This window comes from Phacochoerus africanus, chromosome 6 (assembly GCF_016906955.1).
Source record: "Phacochoerus africanus isolate WHEZ1 chromosome 6, ROS_Pafr_v1, whole genome shotgun sequence".
Lineage (NCBI taxonomy): Eukaryota > Metazoa > Chordata > Mammalia > Artiodactyla > Suidae > Phacochoerus > Phacochoerus africanus.
In genome coordinates, this window is record NC_062549.1 from 129979101 (window position 1) to 129997222 (window position 18122).

Genomic DNA, 18122 nt, shown 5'->3' on the forward strand with positions numbered 1-18122 from the left:
AGGGCAAGGGCTGTGTGGCGTTAACACGGGAGCGCGTGTGTTCCAGGCGATGCCATCTCGCGCTGTTAGAACAGAGGCGGCCAAGACGGCATTCGCGCCCGCCGTGCAGACCAAAGGGAGCCCTGCTGGCTGCCTGGGGTGCCTCGCCTGATGCTCTGACCTGGGCTGGGCGTCTCTGCCCAGCTAGCTGCTCTAGGTGTTTGCTGGCGGCCTCCTTTTCCACACTTGCCCTGCCAGGGCGGCCGCTCTAGGGAACGGCATCCTCCTTGACCTCTGCCCTCCCAGTCCGCAGCCGCCGACGGACGGTGGCAGTGGTCAGGAGACCAGCCCTCCCCTTCAGATGGGTCCAGACCTGGGATGCGAGCCCCCTGTGGGGTCAGGCTCCAGCTGGCCTCTACGCTCACCGCTGTGCTAGCTCCTTTCCCGCTGGCCTTGCTCCCTGCTCCACCTTCCTCCGGAGCCCCCTCTGTAAACCACACACACCCGGATCCCTGTCTCAGGCTCTGCTTCTGGGAAACTCAGCCTAAGACAGGCAGGATCGGCAGCACATGGTCCTGTCGTTTTGGCTGGCTCCGAAGGCAACTCAGCGTAATGGCTGGTATTCATGATGCTGGCCCCAAGTAAAAAAACACAAATAACTAAAAATAAGAACCTACTGCTGAAAAAGCCAGGTGCACCCGGGATCTTTCTGAGCCTCCCGTCAGCATTCGGGAAGCACTCTTGAAACCGCACTGTGCTCCCTGTTTGCAGAGGACCCTCTGCGCCTTCAGCAGCCCTCTGCCCCCTCCTTCCTGTTAAAGTCTCACGTCAGATGCCATCTTCCTTGTTCCTCTGGGCTCCCACCTTTGTGCCTCCCTGTACCCTCTGTTGCTAAGAGAGCGCCGGTGTTAGTGTCATACCGTTATTTATTTTATTTTATTTTATTTTTTTTTTGTCTTTTTGTCTTTTGGGCCACAGCTGTGGCATATGGAGGGTCCCAGGCTAGGGGTCCATTTGGAGCTGTGGCTATGCCACAGCCACAGCAATGCAGGAGCTGAGCCACCTCTGCGACCTACACCACAGCTCATGGCAACACTGGATCCTTAACCCACTGAGCGAGGCCAGGAATCAAACCTGCATCCTCATGGATGCTAGTCAGGTTCATTAACCACTGAGCCATGGCGGGCACTCCTGTCATTTGGTTATACAGTCCGTGCTTGTCACTTTGTCCCCTCGTCTCTTGGCCAACTGCCAGCTGGCAGTGAGTGGTTCCTGGCAGACCTGTTGGAGTATTTCCAGTCCTGCTAACGTGTCTGGGAGGGGAGTGCGAGTTCTCCCGGGAGTGCTGGGCATCTTCTCCATCGGCCCTCCGCCCAGAACCCCGGCTTTAGGATCAGTGAGTGGAGTCAGTGCCGAACGCCCCTCAGGGTAAAGGGCTGAGTGGCCAGTGAGTTCACTCCTCTCTCTCCCACCCTCCCCCCGCTCCCCGGGTCACTGGAGCTCACCGTCCAGTGGAAGGGACAGTGCAGGGGAACTCATCAGCCGTCCCTCACCTGTCATCTGCGACAGCTCCTCCAGCTCCTTCGCTGCCGAGGGCCCAAGGGCGACCGTGTGGATGATGGCTCCGCTCTGCTTCACCTCCGCGAAGCACACGCTTATCGTGTTGTCCTCCCCGTCGGTCAGTAACACGATCTCAGATCCGTCCGTCGGGTACTTCTTCTTGATCACCTGAGGACACAATTCAGGCCTGAGCTGCCATACGCAGGGTATAGCCAAGGTGTTTAGGAAAACTGCAATTAAAGGGGATTTTAAATCAGCCACATTCATGGCACTTGACAGCGGTGCTTCCGGTGGCCAGCCTGCTGTTTCCGCAGCAGAGATGGCTCTGAACGGTGGGATTCGGGGCAGTGCTGGGATGGACAGCGCTGAGGGAACAGAGAGGAAGGTTTTCTAGTTTCCTTCACATGATTTCTCCTTGACGGGCTTCCAGAGATTCCCAGATCCCTTCAGAAACCATCCTCGATTAAAGAGAATAATACTGGGGACTAACATATACTCCAGTAATACTGGACTTGGGCAGATTTTAGCTTGTATGGAACGAGGGAGGAGGGGACCGAGATCACTGGGGAGGAGGGACCGCGATCACAGGGGAGGGAAGAGAGAACCATGATCCCTGCTGAGTGAAGGAGCCGGGAGCCCAGGAGCCTGTCGCTCAGCTGTGGCCTCCGTCTGCCCAGGCAGCAGGGCCCAAGAGGCCGAGACAGGGCTCGATTTGGATTCCCGTGTCCGCTGCCCACCACTGCCATGTGTCCTGGAAAAGATGCAAAGGTGCCCACAGACCTCGAAGTGCAAATGGGTGGGGCCGACCTGCTGTAGAGGCTGAGGGCTGTGCAGCCTCACTCGGGCTGGATGCAGGACATGGGGTGCTCAGGCCTTGTCTCCCCAGTGAGAGCTAGCGGGGGGCAGAGTCAGCCCCCTTCAAGCTCAGCAGACAAAGTCCGGGGAACCCAGCTCCGGAGACACTGCAGCCAGACCTGACCAGGGCCTTGCGCAGGGACAGTGCAGGATCCAAGGCCCGCACCTCCCACCCTGAAGTCAGACGCAGGCCCCCCACCCGGTACCGGGGTCTGCTGGGCAGGAGGAGCATCTAACTTCCAGTCGTGCCTCTCACATACTCTCTCTCCCCTCCGCGTGGAGAAGCAGAACCAGAGGCGCCCTCTTCACCACCAGGCCACCTGGCACTAGTCATTGCCCTCGGGCTTTGCATAGCAGGAGCTTAGTAGGACATGTCAGGAATTTTATTGTCCCTCTGCCTCCCTTACTTGCTACTTTGCAAGCAGCAGAGGCAGGAGAACCCAGGGGGATCTGGAGAAGGGTTTTGAGCTGACTCTGTAGCCTTAGAAACCAGTTTCAGGGAACTGGCCTTCAAAGTGGAATAAAGGCCAGAGGGACAGAATGGCTGAGTGTGCCAACATGACGGTGAGCTGGAAGCTAAACATTCCTGCGCCCGCTCCAGAATAGGGAGCAGCTCCATTGACGCCCCACGCCCCACAGCAGGCAGGGAGCAGACTGCCCAGATGCTGCCAAGCTTCTGAGACCTTAGACCAGCCAGGTCCCTCAGCCTCTTAGACTTTATTTCAAGGGACTAGATAGCCTCAAATAGAGATAGAATACCTATTCCATATTTGGCCCCTTAAGCATCAAATATAATCACATAATTCAGTTGTATCTACTGAGAAGCTCCTCTGCAAAAGATATTGGGCCAGTAGCTTGGATGGATTAAAAGGCAAGTCCTATCTCTGAAGAAGTTTTGTTTGAGCAAAGAAGATGACAGAAGAGCTGAAAGTCATAAGAGATGTTAAAAGAAGAAAAAAGTTCATAGGATTCAGAAAGACAAATTGTTGAAAGGATCAGGAACAATTCAAGAAGTCGGTAAAAAATTCAAGAAATAAGCCAATATTTGCTTGCCCAAAAGGAGGTCCTATATACCCAGAAGTCTGGAGTGTTAAGCTACCTCCAAACTGAACCATAACTCAGGGTTCACTTTTTTCCTAATAAGAGAGTCCCTCTTTTATCTGTGTCCTTTCTTAATAGCATCATTAATTTATGCTCATACACTTATTTCTGTGATCATGCAGTTAATCTCCCGCATAAGACTACAAGCTCTATGACAGCAGGTGTGGTATCTGGCCCTTGTGGTATTCTTTTTTTTTTTTTTTTGGTCTTTTTAGGGCCATGCCCACAGCATATGAAGGTTCCCAGGCTAGGTAGGGGTCAAACTGGATCTGTAGCTTCCGGCCTATGCCACAGCTCACAGCAATGCTGGATCCTTAACCCACCGAGCGAAGCCAGGGATCAAACCTGCGTCCTTACGGATGCTAGTCAGATTCGTTTCCACTGAGCCATGATGGAGCTCCTTTTGTGGTATCATTAATGCCTAACAGTGCCCAGCATGTAGAAGGCACGTGGTAAATGGATACAGAAAAGCATGAATGCACAGGTGCAGAAAAACACAAAAGCATAAATGTTACCAGTAGCTTTGGGGGGCCTATGTTGTTGCATCATTTGAGCCATTGCTCTGCCCTTGGTTATCTAATCAACTGGACACTAGGCATGCACAGAAACACTGCAAGGGGGGTTTCTTAGGAGACACAAGTTGTAAACACTGGCAAACGATGGTAGGGGAACTTGTCTCACAGTAAATGCGGAGCGAAGCCCCGAGCAGATGGACGTTCCTCCCGAGGCTGCTGTGGGTAAGCTGCGGGTAAGCGCGTCTCTTTCCGCGGCGCTGTTTATCTGGACGAGTTCACTTTTCACATAGGCAGCGCTGTCAAATGCCACCATCCCAACCCAGGCCCCTTGCTCCACTGTCTGCAGAAGGAAGAGTTTGCCTGCTTGATTCAGTCGCTTAAGACGGCCACCAACCTGCATGGGAGCAGAAGAAAAGCAGTCAGCTGGGTTTAGATGGACAGACAAACAACAGGACCGCGAGAGGGAACTTGGACGTGGCTGCCTCAACACAGAGCACCTGACAGGTGTACTCAAGGCATAGCCTCACATAGAGGCAAATATTTCCTTCATATTTGGTAGCATCTTTGGATGGGATTTTAGGGCTTTTGCATAAATAGCCCTAAAAGGTAAAGCCAGATTTGGCTGTAGTTCAAGTATTAGTTTCAATGCTCATGGGTTCTGTCAAGCTGCGTCATGTCAGGGAACCATAAAAACGTTACTACTGTGTAATTCATCGAATCTTTGCCCACAAATTGAAAGCTAGTTTAGTTGGGCAAACGAGCCCCCTGATGCTGACTTTTTGCTGAATAAAGTTGAGGTGGGCATTTCTGATGAAAAGGCTGCTGCTGTGACTGTTCTGACCCTGCGGTTGTGTTTATTCCTGGCCAGTTCCAGGCTGTGGTCAGATCATCTCGAATGCAGCGTGAGACGCGCATCCGAAAGACCACCACTCCCTGCACCTACCGTCATGCTTCCAGACTTGTCGAGGACTAGACACACGATTCTCTGTCCGATCTGCAGCAGTGAGAAGGTGGGCGTGGGAGGCTGTGTTGTCATGGGAGTGGTTTTCTTAAAGTCTTCAGAATCTTGGATCACTTCCCATGTGCTTCGGAGATTGCATTTTTGGTTTTGGTCGTTTGGAGCTTCTTTATTGTGGTTTTTTTCTTTACAGAATTCAACCACCTGAAATGGTCAATAAAATGACAGAGGGAACAGTAAACTGCTTGTTTAAACCTTTAGCACTCCGATTAAAACATTTTATTTTATTTTATTTTTGTCTTTTTGCTATTTCTTTGGGCCGCTTCCGCAGCATATGGAGGTTCCCAGGCTAGGGGTCTAATCGGAGCTGTAGCCACTGGCCTATGCCAGAGCCACAGCAACGCGGGATCCAAGCCGCGTCTGCAACCTACACCACAGCTCACGGCAACGCCGGATCGTTAACCCACTGAGCAAGGGCAGGGACCGAACCCGCAACCTCATGGTTCCTAGTTGGATTTGTTAACCACTGCGCCACGACGGGAACTCCCGATTAAAACATTTTAAATCCCTCCTCCCCAGTCCGCTCTGTTACCCCACCACCTCGGCTCCACCCCGCAGTCAGTGCCAAGCACTGCTGGGGAAAACAACAGTCAGATCTCGACCTCACTGGACCCTGTTTCCCTGCTCCCAGCTTCCTCCCACCGCTCAGATCTACCTCTTCCAGCGACCACCACTGCCTTCCGTCCACCCACATCTCAGCATTCACCCCACCCCCCCCGGGACGATCTCCTCTCTCCATCCTTTCCCTTCCCGCTCTGTTCCTGACTTCCCGCTGACTTACAAACACCTGGCTTTCCAACTTCCTCACCTAACGCTCCAGCGCTCTCCAGAAGCCACCGAGACACCCTGCAGGATCCCCGGAGTTCCTCAAATGCTCAGAAGGGAACTCCTCACCTTTGCTCCGGCTCCGCTCTTCCCCGGCACCGAACATGCCTCCTGACTGTTCAGCCACCTAGACCGGGAAGCGGAGCGCTCCTGTTGCCCTCCCTCTTTGACGTAACCAAGAGCCGGCACATCTTCCTGCCTCTCCATGTTGTCATCTTCCCTCCTGCTCCGTCACATCTTCCCGTCTCTCTGTTTCCTCATCTTCCCTCCTTCTCCGTCGCTCAAGCCCTCACGGTCCTCCTTCGGCTACCGCAGCCTCCGGGCTGACGTTTCCAGCTCGCTCCGTCCTTAACTGGTCACTCGTTCCACGGCGCCAGGGCCCTCCTCCTTCTCACGCCTGTACTCGAGATCCTCGGGCGGTGCCTCGGGGCTCGCACTCTCGATCCCCACCACCTCCCCCAGCACACCGCGGCCTCTGTGATGTGGGTTTTCACCCCGCTCTCCAGCTCGCCCTGGGGCTGTGCGCTCTGGATCTCTAGCTGCCCCTGCAGCGGCTGAGCGCTCAGACCTGCGGGCTGTCCTAGGTCTGTGTCAGCATCTCCACTGGTCGAGGGATTCCTCCTCCTCTGTCTTCAGCATTGTGAACTTTACCTTCGTGTTGCAGCCAAAAGGTGCTTTTCCAAGAGTCTTCTCATCTCATATCCTTCCCCCAAAGAGTTCCCACTCAGCCTGTGGCCTTACAGAATCTGCAGAAGCTTCAGGAAGGCTCTTTCACACTGTGCTGCACTTACCCCGCGAAAACCCACCTATGACAAAGGCCTGTTACCAAATTTTGCTTCCTCAAAACGTAGCCCTTACACACAATAAAAGCTAAATATACGTTTGTCGGGGTTTTTTGGTAACCTTAACCAATCTGCAAATTCGTTTCTTAAAAAAGCTATAAAATGATGGAATTCCCACTGTGGCAAAATGGAAACAACCCAACTAGGATCCATGAGAATGCGGGTTTGATCCCTGGCCTTGCTCAATGAGTTAAGGATCTGGCGTTGCCGGCAGCTGTAGCTCCAATTGGACCCCTAGCCTGGGAATTTTTTAGGGTGCAGCCCTAAAAAGACAAAAGTAATCTATAAAATGGCACTAGTAGTTACGCAAGAATTAGAGAGGAGCGTGAGCAGTGGGAACAATAGTAACACAGCCAGTGAAGGACCGTGTCTGCTCCTCTCTAAAGCATCCTGTGCCAACATTTGGGGATTGAAATAGGAGGCACCATGTGTAAAGACCTGGTTCCCCTCTCAGTGGCTTCACAGTATTACCATTCAATTAAAAATCCTAGGAGTTCCTGTTGTGGCTCAACAGGAACGAATCTGACCAGTATCCATGAGGATGTGGGTTCAATCCCTGGCCTCACTCCGTGGGTCGGGAATCCTGCATGGCTATGGCTGTGGTGTAGGATGGCAGCTATAGCTCTGATTCTACTCTTAGCCTGGAAACTTCCATATGCCTTGAGTGCAGCCCTTTAATAAAAAAGAAAAAAAGAAAGAAAAAAAAACAACCTAGGTACTGGAGATTCTAGTAATTTAGAAAGGAATCATTAGCTGTAAAACAGTTATTTTTCTCTCTATTTGCATGTTCAGATTGTTTTGGTAGTTTCTATATTATCAATGAGGCTACTTTTTAGCAAGAGAACAGGAAAACCTTTCGTATAAGCCCCAAGTGAAGGTTCCTAAAGCAGACTGCACACCATTTTAACTGCGGTTAATTTAAAACAATCTAGTCCCGCTCTTGGAAGTTTCTGGGTAAGTCTGGACCTAGACTGCAAGGCCAGACGGAAGGATGGTCCTGAGGAGCCGTACGCTACATCACGTTTTTAAAACTCACCCCACTGTTACAGACAGACGCTTGCAAATTCCTTCGTTCTCTGCTCCAAAAGGAAAACGTTCTTTTATGTGAGAGGCTGGAAGGTAGGAAGCACTGCCCGCTGAAATCGGGTAACTGAGGCATTTATCTTCGCTGGTACAAATTCACTGACATCCATGTTTGGCAGTAGCAAAGGTAACGGTCAAGTTTACTTTATAACCAGTCGGTCATTAAAAAAACCTTGCAGATGGCCCCTGCCCTGGCGTCGTATGACTTCGGATTTTTTTGACTTCATGACCGTGGAAAAGCCATATACATTCAGTGCAAACCGTACCTCCCATTTTGAACTCTGACCTTTTCCTGGGCTCTCGGTGTGCGGCGTGATAATCCCTGAGGCTGTCAGGCCGGCAGCAGAGAGAGCCACGGCTTGGTGACCTCGAGACCGTGCGGGTGAACCACGCGACCCCCGGGCCACCGTTCTGCTTTGAGCTCAGCACGGTATTCAGCAGATGGCGTGAGCCGTTCAGCACCAGGTCATCATTCGCAGGCTCGTGCGGGATGATCTTGCCCAACTAGAGACTCATGTGTGTTCCAAGGCGCATTCGAGGCAGGCTGGGCTAAGCCGCGATGTTCCCAGGTCGGGAATGTTAAACGCGTTTTCAGTGTGTGACATTTTCAACCCGTCGTAGGGTTATGGAGCACCACCCCATCACACACGGAGGAAGACTTGTATTTCAAAACTAGTTAAAGCTATTAAAACTGTGTACAAACGCCCTAAGGGCACCAACACCCTTAAAGGGATGGAAAAACTTAGTCAACAGCCCAAAGCAGATATGCCTGCTGAAAATAGATCTCTGAAAGTTAAATCAACAGCTACTGCTCACTTCCTCAGTAGCGACAGAAAAAGTGTCTGATCCCTTGGGGTAAATGTCCTACTTAACTAATGTTTCTGCTTTTCTGCCGTTAAGGATATCTCCAGTAATTCTAAGCCTTAAACTAAAGGCGAGAGGGAGGCAGTTGATGGAGAAGAAAAAATGGACCGAAGGCAGGGCTCTGGGGAAGACAGGACTGCATCCCTGACTCTGCGTTCCTGGCTTGTCCCACGGACGCCCGCTGCTCACTCAGGACTTGCTAACATTTGACCCCCTCTCGAAGCATCTGGAAGGAAAACCTCACGAAATGTACACGTGTAGAGAAAAAAAAGAAAAGAAAGGTCAGAGCACTTACCGAGTCAATGCTCTGTGCATACATTATGGAGGCCTTCTCTGTCTGCTGGGAATAGGGTATGAATTCACACTCTTTCTGGTACAGCCCCGTTACTCCGTCCAGTCGGCACCGTTTGGTGACACAGCTGCCTCCTTGGCACTGCGGTATTCCAGTTTCACCGACGATGGCTGCCGAACATCTGAAAATGCATCACGGTTAGGTGGTTAGACGCGTAGGTGCTATGCTAATTTCGAAGGCTTGGACTCTGTGGCCAGGCTCTATAGATTGCTCTGTCCGCAGTTTCCTTTCACAATTCCAGAAACTAATACACCCCCTCCAATAGCAAGTAAATTCTCATCAGAGTAAATCTGTTTGCCAGAGAGTATCTGAGCAGTTCCCAAAATAGCATCAGAAGGTATTTCCACGCAGCAGAAAAGCTACGGCTGCCTTACGGTCCCGGGGTCTGCGCTAGGAACTGATGAGGGTCAGAGCCTGAGGCATTTCCCAGCCTAGTCCCTCCTTCCCCGAAGATCGGGAGCTGCCTTTTGTTTCCCTCAAAAGTCTCGGCGACATTTTTTGTTTGTTTTGACCTAACTAGTTTATGTCCTACAGTTTTTGCAGAGTTCTTGTATGTTCAAGGGTATTTTCGATTTTTCTTTATGTGCTTATGAGTTTTGTTGCCATTATTAATGGAATGCTTTTCCGGCACATTTTAATTTTTGAGTATGTAAATCATATATGAACACTCAGAAAATTTGGAAAATAGCAGAAGAGATAAAGAAGAGAAGAGAAAACTCACATCCCACTGTCAGAAATAAACTCCTGCCAACAGTAACGGTAGCACGATAAGATTTCCTTCTCTCCGTATCAGCGGAGCTTGTACGTGCAGCTTGGCTCCTTGCTTTTTTAAAAAAAACCTTAGCATTTTTAATGTACTATTATAATTCAAAGTAATTCAAAGCACGATCCTAATAATTTCATATTTTGATACTATACTATGAATTTAGCCCAATGTACGTAATTTTGTTCCCCCCTCATTTGTCAGTACTAAAAATAAAACCTCCATGAATAAATACATTTTCCCATAAAATTTTGACTGCATTTCCAAGTTTGCTATATGACCGATTCTCCAAATAAATTATCAGATCTAGAAGTCTGAACATTTTCAAACCTGTTGATAGAGCTCATTCTATCATTTTTTTTAAAGTGGACTGTTAAATGGGAAATTACTAGATCCAGAAATAGGGAAAATTTTATTAGAGATTTGATGTGTCACCAAATTGCTTTTCAGAAGAGCTGTGCTAGTTATGACTTTAGCAACTGTCTAGGGGAGGCCTCACCCCACAGACAGGACTTAGAGGCAGTAAATGATTCTCATCTTTGTCACACTTGCACCTCTTTGGTCTCTAGTTAAGTCTGAACCTTTTCACATGTTTATTGCCCATTTTAATTTCTTCTTTTATAAATTATTTGTTCTCCTCTTGTGTCTATTTTTCTATTAGGGTGCTATTGTTTTCCTCCTGGTTTTCAAAAGTTCTTCATCTTATAATGATAAGCTTTTAAAAGCCTGTTTTTTTAATTATTGTGGATATCTTTTCATCTTTTTTATTTTTTTATTTAGTTTATGTTTGACTTATGTACATTTTAAATTTATATGTAGCCAAATTTATTATTCATTTGACTATATTATTTTCCAGTTCTTGAATGTATAGAAAGACCTTCCCTTCATATAGGAGTTCAATATTTATTAACATTTTTCTGGTTTTCATTATGTCTTTTTTTGGTCCATGCCCAAGGCACGTGGTATTTCCCAGGCCAGGGATCGAACTCATGCCATAGCAGTGACCCGGGCTGCTGCAGAGACACGTCAGATCCATAACCCACTGCACCCCAAGGAAACCCACTATGATTTTATTTTTTATATTGAATGAGTCTATCCTATTGAAGGAGTGCCTGTTAATTTTTTTCCCCCACATTGTTAAAAATTGTCCTGACATCTTAAGAAGTCTTGTTTTTCCTTATGGATTTATCATTTTAGCCATATTAAATAGTAAATTACTTGTCTGTCAGTTCACATCATTTTAATTAATGTAGCTTTACGGTAAATTTAAAATTCAACAAGTAAAAGTTTTCTTTATTACTGCTCTTTTTCAAAAATATTCTTAGCTACTATCTACTGAATAAACTAGGGTTTCAAAAATGAGGTTGAAGTAGGAGCTCCCATCATGGCTCCGCAGAAACAAATCTGACTGGCATCCATGAGGTTGCAGGTTTGATCCCTGGCCTTGCTCAGTGGGCTGAGGGTCCAGCATTGCCGTGAGCTGTGGTGTAGGTCACAGACATGGCTCGGATCTGGCGTTGCTGTGGCTGTGGTGTAGACCAGTGGCTACAGCTCCAATTTGACCCCTAGCCTGGGAACCTCCATATGCTGTAGATGCAGCCCTAAAAAACAAACTAACAAACAAAAGGTAAAAATAGATGTACTTTTGACTAGAGTCAAATCTATATAAGACCTAAATATTAATTTGGGTCAGATTTACACCTGCCATGATTTGAAAGTCTCTTATTTAATCTTGATTTTGTTAAAAATTCCCTTAGAAGGATTTCATGGTTTTCTTCAAATGTAACTTCCACATTTCCTTGAGTTTTCCCTACTTTTATTATACCTTTGATTGCTATCTTGAATGTAGCATTTTTTCCATTATATTTTGGACTGGACTGGGTATTATTAATACATGAGAAGGAAGTGTGAATATTCATTTTGCATCTGGTCCTCTTATTGACATCCCTTCTCAGCTTCAATTTGTGTTTTCCCCGCGGGCTCTTAAAGTGGACCACATATCATCTGCCTGAGAGCATTTCTGTCTTCCTTTCTAGAAGCCCCCCAGCCTCCCCAGGGTGCTATTGCATTGCTACGACGTTATAAGCAGGGTTAGGTACATGGCGATCCCGTCTTATTCCTGGGATTGTCTTTGGTGATTTTCTGTTAAACATGATGTGGGCTGTTGGAGTTGGATTCATGTTCTCTCTCATGTTAAGGAAGCCTTCTATTGTGTACAGTCCTGTCTTTTTTGTGATTGTTTCTAGTCCTTAAAAGTAATTTTTAAAATTTGGTAGGCAGGAGTTCCCGTCATGGCTCAGCGGTTAACAAACCCGACCAGTGTCCATGAGGTCGCAGGTTCGATCCCTGGCCTTGCTCAGTGGGTTAAGGATCCGGCATTGCCATGAGCTGTGGTTTAGGTCTCCGACGTGGCTCGGATCCAGTGTGGCTGTGGCTGTGGTGTAGGCGGGCAGCTACAGCTCTGATTCGACCCCTACCCTGGGAACCTCCATATGCCGCGGGTGCAGCCCTAAAAAGACAAGACGGCAGCAACAACATTGGTAGAGAAGCAATACATACTATCTGTATGTTATAATAAAATCTCATAATAGGAGGACAGGGTCACCATGTAGGTTTGCTGTTGTTATTGGCAGGGAAGGAACACGTTGCAAATGCAGCTACTTCGAGGGGCTCTGGACAGCTATTTCTAATGAGCTTTCCTCGAGGGGAAGCACAGGGTCTGTCCGGAAGCTCTGCAAGGAGCAGTGGGAGAGGCGGATGTCCCGGTGGAATGCCACCTGCTGGCTGAGCTTCCAGAGGCGCATATCCAGCGTCGGATCCCGTCGGGGGAGCAACCCTGGGGCGTGGTGTCTCTCGTGTAGAGGGACCAGCCTAAGGGATCTAGAGACAGAGGGTCCGTTTCCGCACACAGTGATGCAACGATGAGGGAAAATGCGCGTGGGCCGAGCTGACAGGGTCTGACTGGAATGAAGGGGACAGCGGACGGCGGTCTGGGACCCGCGGGAGCCCAGGGCAGCCTCCTGGGAAACGGTGCCGTGTGAAGGCAGGAACCAGACCCAGGCTGGGCGTCTCCCTACACAGCCATGGGGGGCGGGGCGGGGGGCAGAGCTGGGAGCAGGAGCCAAGAAGGGTATTCTGCCCACCGTCGCCTCTACAAAGAGGGCCGTGTCTTTAACTCAGCCCTAAACGGGCAAGGCTATCAGATTCCTTTTCAGGGGCTGTTGGAATAATCCTTTATTTTTCTTCTTTACTCAATATATTGGTTACTTACCTAATGTCACAGCGTCGTCAGATTTCCAGTCGACATCCCTCTTGGTCTTAGTGTATTTATTATTCCCTTCACCCTGCTGGGTGTAATTTACTATCCTTTCATTTAAAATCTTTTTAGAAAACCATATCCGCATAATTCTTTTTCATGGCATCTTTCAGATTTTAGTATATGAATTATGCTAGCGCCTTAAAAAATTAGGAAGCTCCTTCTTTTTTATGTTTGTACTAAAGCAGTTTATATTCCCTGAAATTTTTGATTGCAAGGGCTCACCCGTAAAACCTTGGCCGCCAAGGTGTTAGGTGTTCAGTTCGCCTTCTACTGACGCTATGCGGCACTTTATTTAAATTGGGAGTTTTCTGTTCTGTTTTAGTATTGGACTGCCTTTAAAATGTCGAATATTTAATATTTGGAAGTTAAGTTCTAAAGCCTCTCCCAGGCCCATGCACGTTCACACAGATACCGTTCTACCTTTAGGCACTGAAGCTTTGTTTAGGTCACTGATGATGACATAAAAAGGTGACGATCCTGAACACAGCTCCTGTGGATTCTTCTAGCTGTCCACACACACACACACAGACACACACACAGAGGATTTACCGCTACAGAGTAGAGAACGCAACTAATTAAAGCCTTTGTAAAGTGGATAAAAGTGGTAGCTTTACGGGAATCTGAAAAAGAAGGTACTGAGAGAATGAGAGATAGAAGATAAGACAAAAGACTTTTTAAAGTAATCAATTCAAGATAAAATTGGTTGCAAGTTAAAATAGTTTGGGAAAAGTTAATCACAGTGTACATACATCACTGGTTTGTTCCTTCCGTTGGATAAGTAGAACTTCTGCTCGTTGTTGTACTCATTAAACACGCCCCATCGCAGGTGAGCCCATTCGTGGACAAATACCCTTCCTGTGAAAACAGAGTTTGAACATCTGATTACAGAAAGAATGGCACCATTACCCCCCTTCTTAGGGTTAGTTTTCGAAGCAGCTAAGATTATTTATTTTTTTAAAACCTTTTATTATAGTTGATTTACAGTGTTCTGTCAATTTCTATCGTTCAGCAAAGCGACCCAGTCATACATATATACATACATTCTTTTTCTCATATTATCTTCTGTCATGTTCTATCGCAAGTGATTGAATGTACTTCCTTGTGCCGTAAGCAGGACCTCATTGCTTATCCATTCTAAATGTAATAGTTTGCATCTACTAGCCCCCAGATCCTGGTCCAACCCACTCCCTTTCCGTTTTAAACCTTTCATTGAGGTAGAGTTGATTTACAAGGTTGCAATAATCTCTGTTGTATGACAAAGTGATTCAGTCTTACCTATCACACATCCATCTTTTTCAGATTCTTTTCCCATAGAGATTATCTCAGAATATTGGGTAGAGTTCCCTATGCCAGTCCCAAATCCTCAGTCCATCCTCCCCCCCACCTGTCCCCTTTGGTAACCGTAAGTCTGTTTTCTTATGTATCTGTTTCTGGTATGCAAATAAGTTCACTTGATCCTTTTTTAGATTCCACAAATAGGTGACATCGTGTGGTGTTTGTCTTTCACTGTCTGACTACCATCTCTTGGTATGATAATCTCTAGGTCTAGCCATGTTTCTGGAAATGGCATTATTTCATTCTTTTTTTATGGCTGAGTAATATTCCATTGCATATATGCACCACATGGGATTAATCTCCAAAATATGCAAATGCCTCCTGCAGCTCAATATTAAAAAACCAAACAACCCGATAAAAAATGGGCAGAAGATGTAAACAGACATTTCTCCAAAGAAGACATACAGATGGCCAAAAAGAAAAGATGCTCAACATCGCTAATTATCAGAGAATGAAAATCAAAGCTACTCTGAGGCTCCACCTCACACCAGCCAGAATGGCCATCATCAAAAAGTCTACAAACAACAAATGCTGGAGGAGATTCGGAGAAAAGGGAACCCTCTTGCACCGTGGGTGGGAATGTGAATTGGTACAGCACTGTGGAAAAAAAGTGTGGGTATTCCTCAGAAACCAAAAATAGAACTACCATGTGATCGAGCAATCCCACTCCTGGGCATGTACCTGGAAAAAAACATAATTTGAAAATAGGGAGTTCCCGTCGTGGCGCAGTGGTTAACGAATCCGACTAGGAACCATGAGGTTGCGGGTTCGGTCCCTGCCCTTGCTCAGTGGGTTAATGATCCGGCGTTGCCGTGAGCTGTGGTGTAGGTCACAGACTCGGTTCCGATCCCGAGTTGATGTGGCTCTGGCGTAGGCCGGTGGCTACAGCTCCAATTGGACCCCTAGCCTGGGAACCTCCATGTGCCACGGGAGCGGCCCAAAGAAATAGCAAAAAAGACAAAAAAAAAAAAAGGAAAGAAAGAAAATATACATGCACTCCTATGTTCATTGCTGTGCTGTTTGCAATAGCCAAGATGTGGAAACAACCTAAAAAGCTAATGACAGAGGAATGGATAAAAATACCGCCTTAAACTAGGAAAAAGTATTCTTCTGAATGTCCTTACGCTTTCCTATGTCTTTTTTAATTAAACCTTTGATTTCCCAGAAAGAACAGTCTAATATGACCATTGCACATTTCTGTAAAATATAACTTCCCATTTTGCATTACACATGTTCATTAGTCTCTTAAAAAGTGCCAGACAGCTATTCAGACAAAACTGAACAAGTGCCCTGTCCTCCCAGAGCTCACGGTGCAGCTGACACACAGCATCTTAGATCGCGGAAACCCTCGACGGTCCATGGGTGGCGACGGCGCTCGGCACGGCTGCTCTGAGAGCCGGAGGCGTGTGCAGGACAGCACAACCGGCGGCTCCTCGTCCCTTGGGCTCCCGCACGGCAGGCCCCACGCACGGCCGGCTGCAGCCCCTCGGGCCCTCTGCTCGGGCCGTTCCCGTCTTTCCAGCCTTCCCGCCCCGCTCAGCCCGGCCTCCGTGTCCGTCTCCAGGGACGCGCAGGGGGGCGCGCGCCGCGTCCAGCGTCTCCCCTCGGGTACCCGGTCCCTGAGGTTTCAGGCCCTGCCCCTCGGAAGCCGTGCGTCTGGCTGCGCCGCACCCCCTTCCGGACGCTTGGACAGCGATCCCTGCCCTCCTCCTGCCCTCGCCCATCCCGGCTCAGTTCTCCACGGTCCCCCGCTGGAAACACTCTCCGCCTTTCCCTGACGCCTCCTCGCCCTTCGACGTGAAGTTACCTCAGACCCCGCACTCGACGGCCGCCTCCTCTCCGCTTGGCGATGTCCACGAGGACGTCGCCCTGTCCTGCGGGCCTCGCCGCCCACTGCCAGTCTCACACAGACTCGCCTCCGCGAGCACGGGCTCTGGCCGTCCTCATTGTCGTGTCTGGGCACATGCTGTCGGGAACTCGACAGGTGCTCCGGGAGGGCTTGTTAAGTTTGGGTGAATCTTACTGGCTTATGTACATCCCAGTGCTTCTGGAAGGTAACTGCCGCCGCAGGCCGAGTCGGGGGTTAGGTAAGGAGTCCCTGCCTCCCGTCCCTCCCATAAGGATTCAGATTGCTGGAGGTTCTGGAGACAATGGATGGCCTCTTAAAGGTAAGGGGACACTGAGGGAGCAGACGGGGACCCACAGCGCAGGACAGAGTGTAAAGGAATGACGCGGCCCACGCTGGCCTTGGTGGTTGGGAGGGCTCAGCAGTGAGATGGAGCCCTTCAGTAAATCAGTCCCCTGCATGTTTACGGAGCCCCACACTGGGCATCTTCTCTCTTGTTACAGAGGCGTGGGAAGAGAAAGAGGAGGCAGGTGTGGGAAGAGAAGGAGCAGGAGGCAGGTGTGGGAAGAGAAGGAGGAGGCAGGGGTGGGAAGAGAAGGAGCAGGAGGCAGGGGTGGGAAGAGAAGGAGCAGGAGGCAGGGGTGGGAAGAGAAGGAGCAGGAGGCAGGGGTGGGAAGAGAAGGAGCAGGAGGCAGGGGTGGGAAGAGAAGGAGCAGGAGGCAGGGGTGGGAAGAGAAGGAGCAGGAGGCAGGGGTGGGAAGAGAAGGAGCAGGAGGCAGGGGTGGGAAGAGAAGGAGGAGGCAGGGGTGGGAAGAGAAGGAGCAGGAGGCAGGTGTGGGAAGAGAAGGAGCAGGAGGCAGGGGTGGGAAGAGAAGGAGGAGGCAGGGGTGGGAAGAGAAGGAGCAGGAGGCAGGGGTGGGAAGAGAAGGAGCAGGAGGCAGGGGTGGGAAGAGAAGGAGCAGGAGGCAGGGGTGGGAAGAGAAGGAGCAGGAGGCAGGGGTGGGAAGAGAAGGAGCAGGAGGCAGGGGTGGGAAGAGAAGGAGCAGGAGGCAGGGGTGGGAAGAGAAGGAGCAGGAGGCAGGGGTGGGAAGAGAAGGAGCAGGAGGCAGGGGTGGGAAGAGAAGGAGGAGGCAGGGGTGGGAAGAGAAGGAGCAGGAGGCAGGTGTGGGAAGAGAAGGAGCAGGAGGCAGGGGTGGGAAGAGAAGGAGGAGGCAGGGGTGGGAAGAGAAGGAGCAGGAGGCAGGGGTGGGAAGAGAAGGAGCAGGAGGCAGGGTGGGAAGAGAAGGAGCAGGAGGCAGGGGTGGGAAGAGAAGGAGCAGGAGGCAGGGGTGGGAAGAGAAGGAGCAGGAGGCAGGGGTGGGAAGAGAAGGAGCAGGAGGCAGGGGTGGGACTCCTCCCTCCACGAAGGTCCGCGAGTGCTCTAGGGCGTGGGGGGCGGGGACGGGGTTGGGGGGGTGGGGACGACGCAGCACCAATGCGCTTTAGTTTGCTTGTTTGTTTTCCCTGCCTTACCTTCATTTAAATAAATGAAGAAAGTCAAACTGGTTTTAATCTTTTCAAGATAGTAAAGAAACATAGTACTAGTTGTTGGTAAACCTAGTTAATACTAATCACACTTGATTATACTTGAAAAGTACCTAATATATATAAATACTCCACTGATGGTTTCGTTTCATATTTTCACCAAAGATTGCTCTAGATAGTTCATATGGGAATGATAAATGATATTTTGGAGGAAATTTTGACTTTAATCACAGGTTTTCGAGGGCCGAACAGCAAGGATATTCTGTCTGGTTTTCAAAGGGTGGTCCCTGGTCAAATGGTGTCACCTGGGAGCTTGTTAAAAATGTAGATTCTTGGGTTCC

The 18122-nt window shown here is 49.3% G+C and overlaps 2 protein-coding genes across 2 annotated transcripts in view; one reads left to right on the forward strand and one right to left on the reverse strand.

The window, feature by feature from the left end:
• ODF2L (outer dense fiber of sperm tails 2 like) overlaps positions 1-18122 on the forward strand; it is a 362976-nt gene that overhangs the window by 230454 nt on the left and 114400 nt on the right. The window lies entirely within an intron of this gene.
• CLCA1 (chloride channel accessory 1) overlaps positions 1-18122 on the reverse strand; it is a 34213-nt gene that overhangs the window by 10093 nt on the left and 5998 nt on the right. The window contains exons 4-8 of the mRNA XM_047785397.1: positions 13826-13931; positions 8938-9115; positions 4954-5172; positions 4177-4404; positions 1533-1707 (exon numbers count right to left, since the gene is read on the reverse strand). Of these exons, the coding sequence (XP_047641353.1) occupies positions 1533-1707; positions 4177-4404; positions 4954-5172; positions 8938-9115; positions 13826-13931 (906 nt within the window). The remainder of the gene's footprint in view (positions 1-1532; positions 1708-4176; positions 4405-4953; positions 5173-8937; positions 9116-13825; positions 13932-18122) is intronic.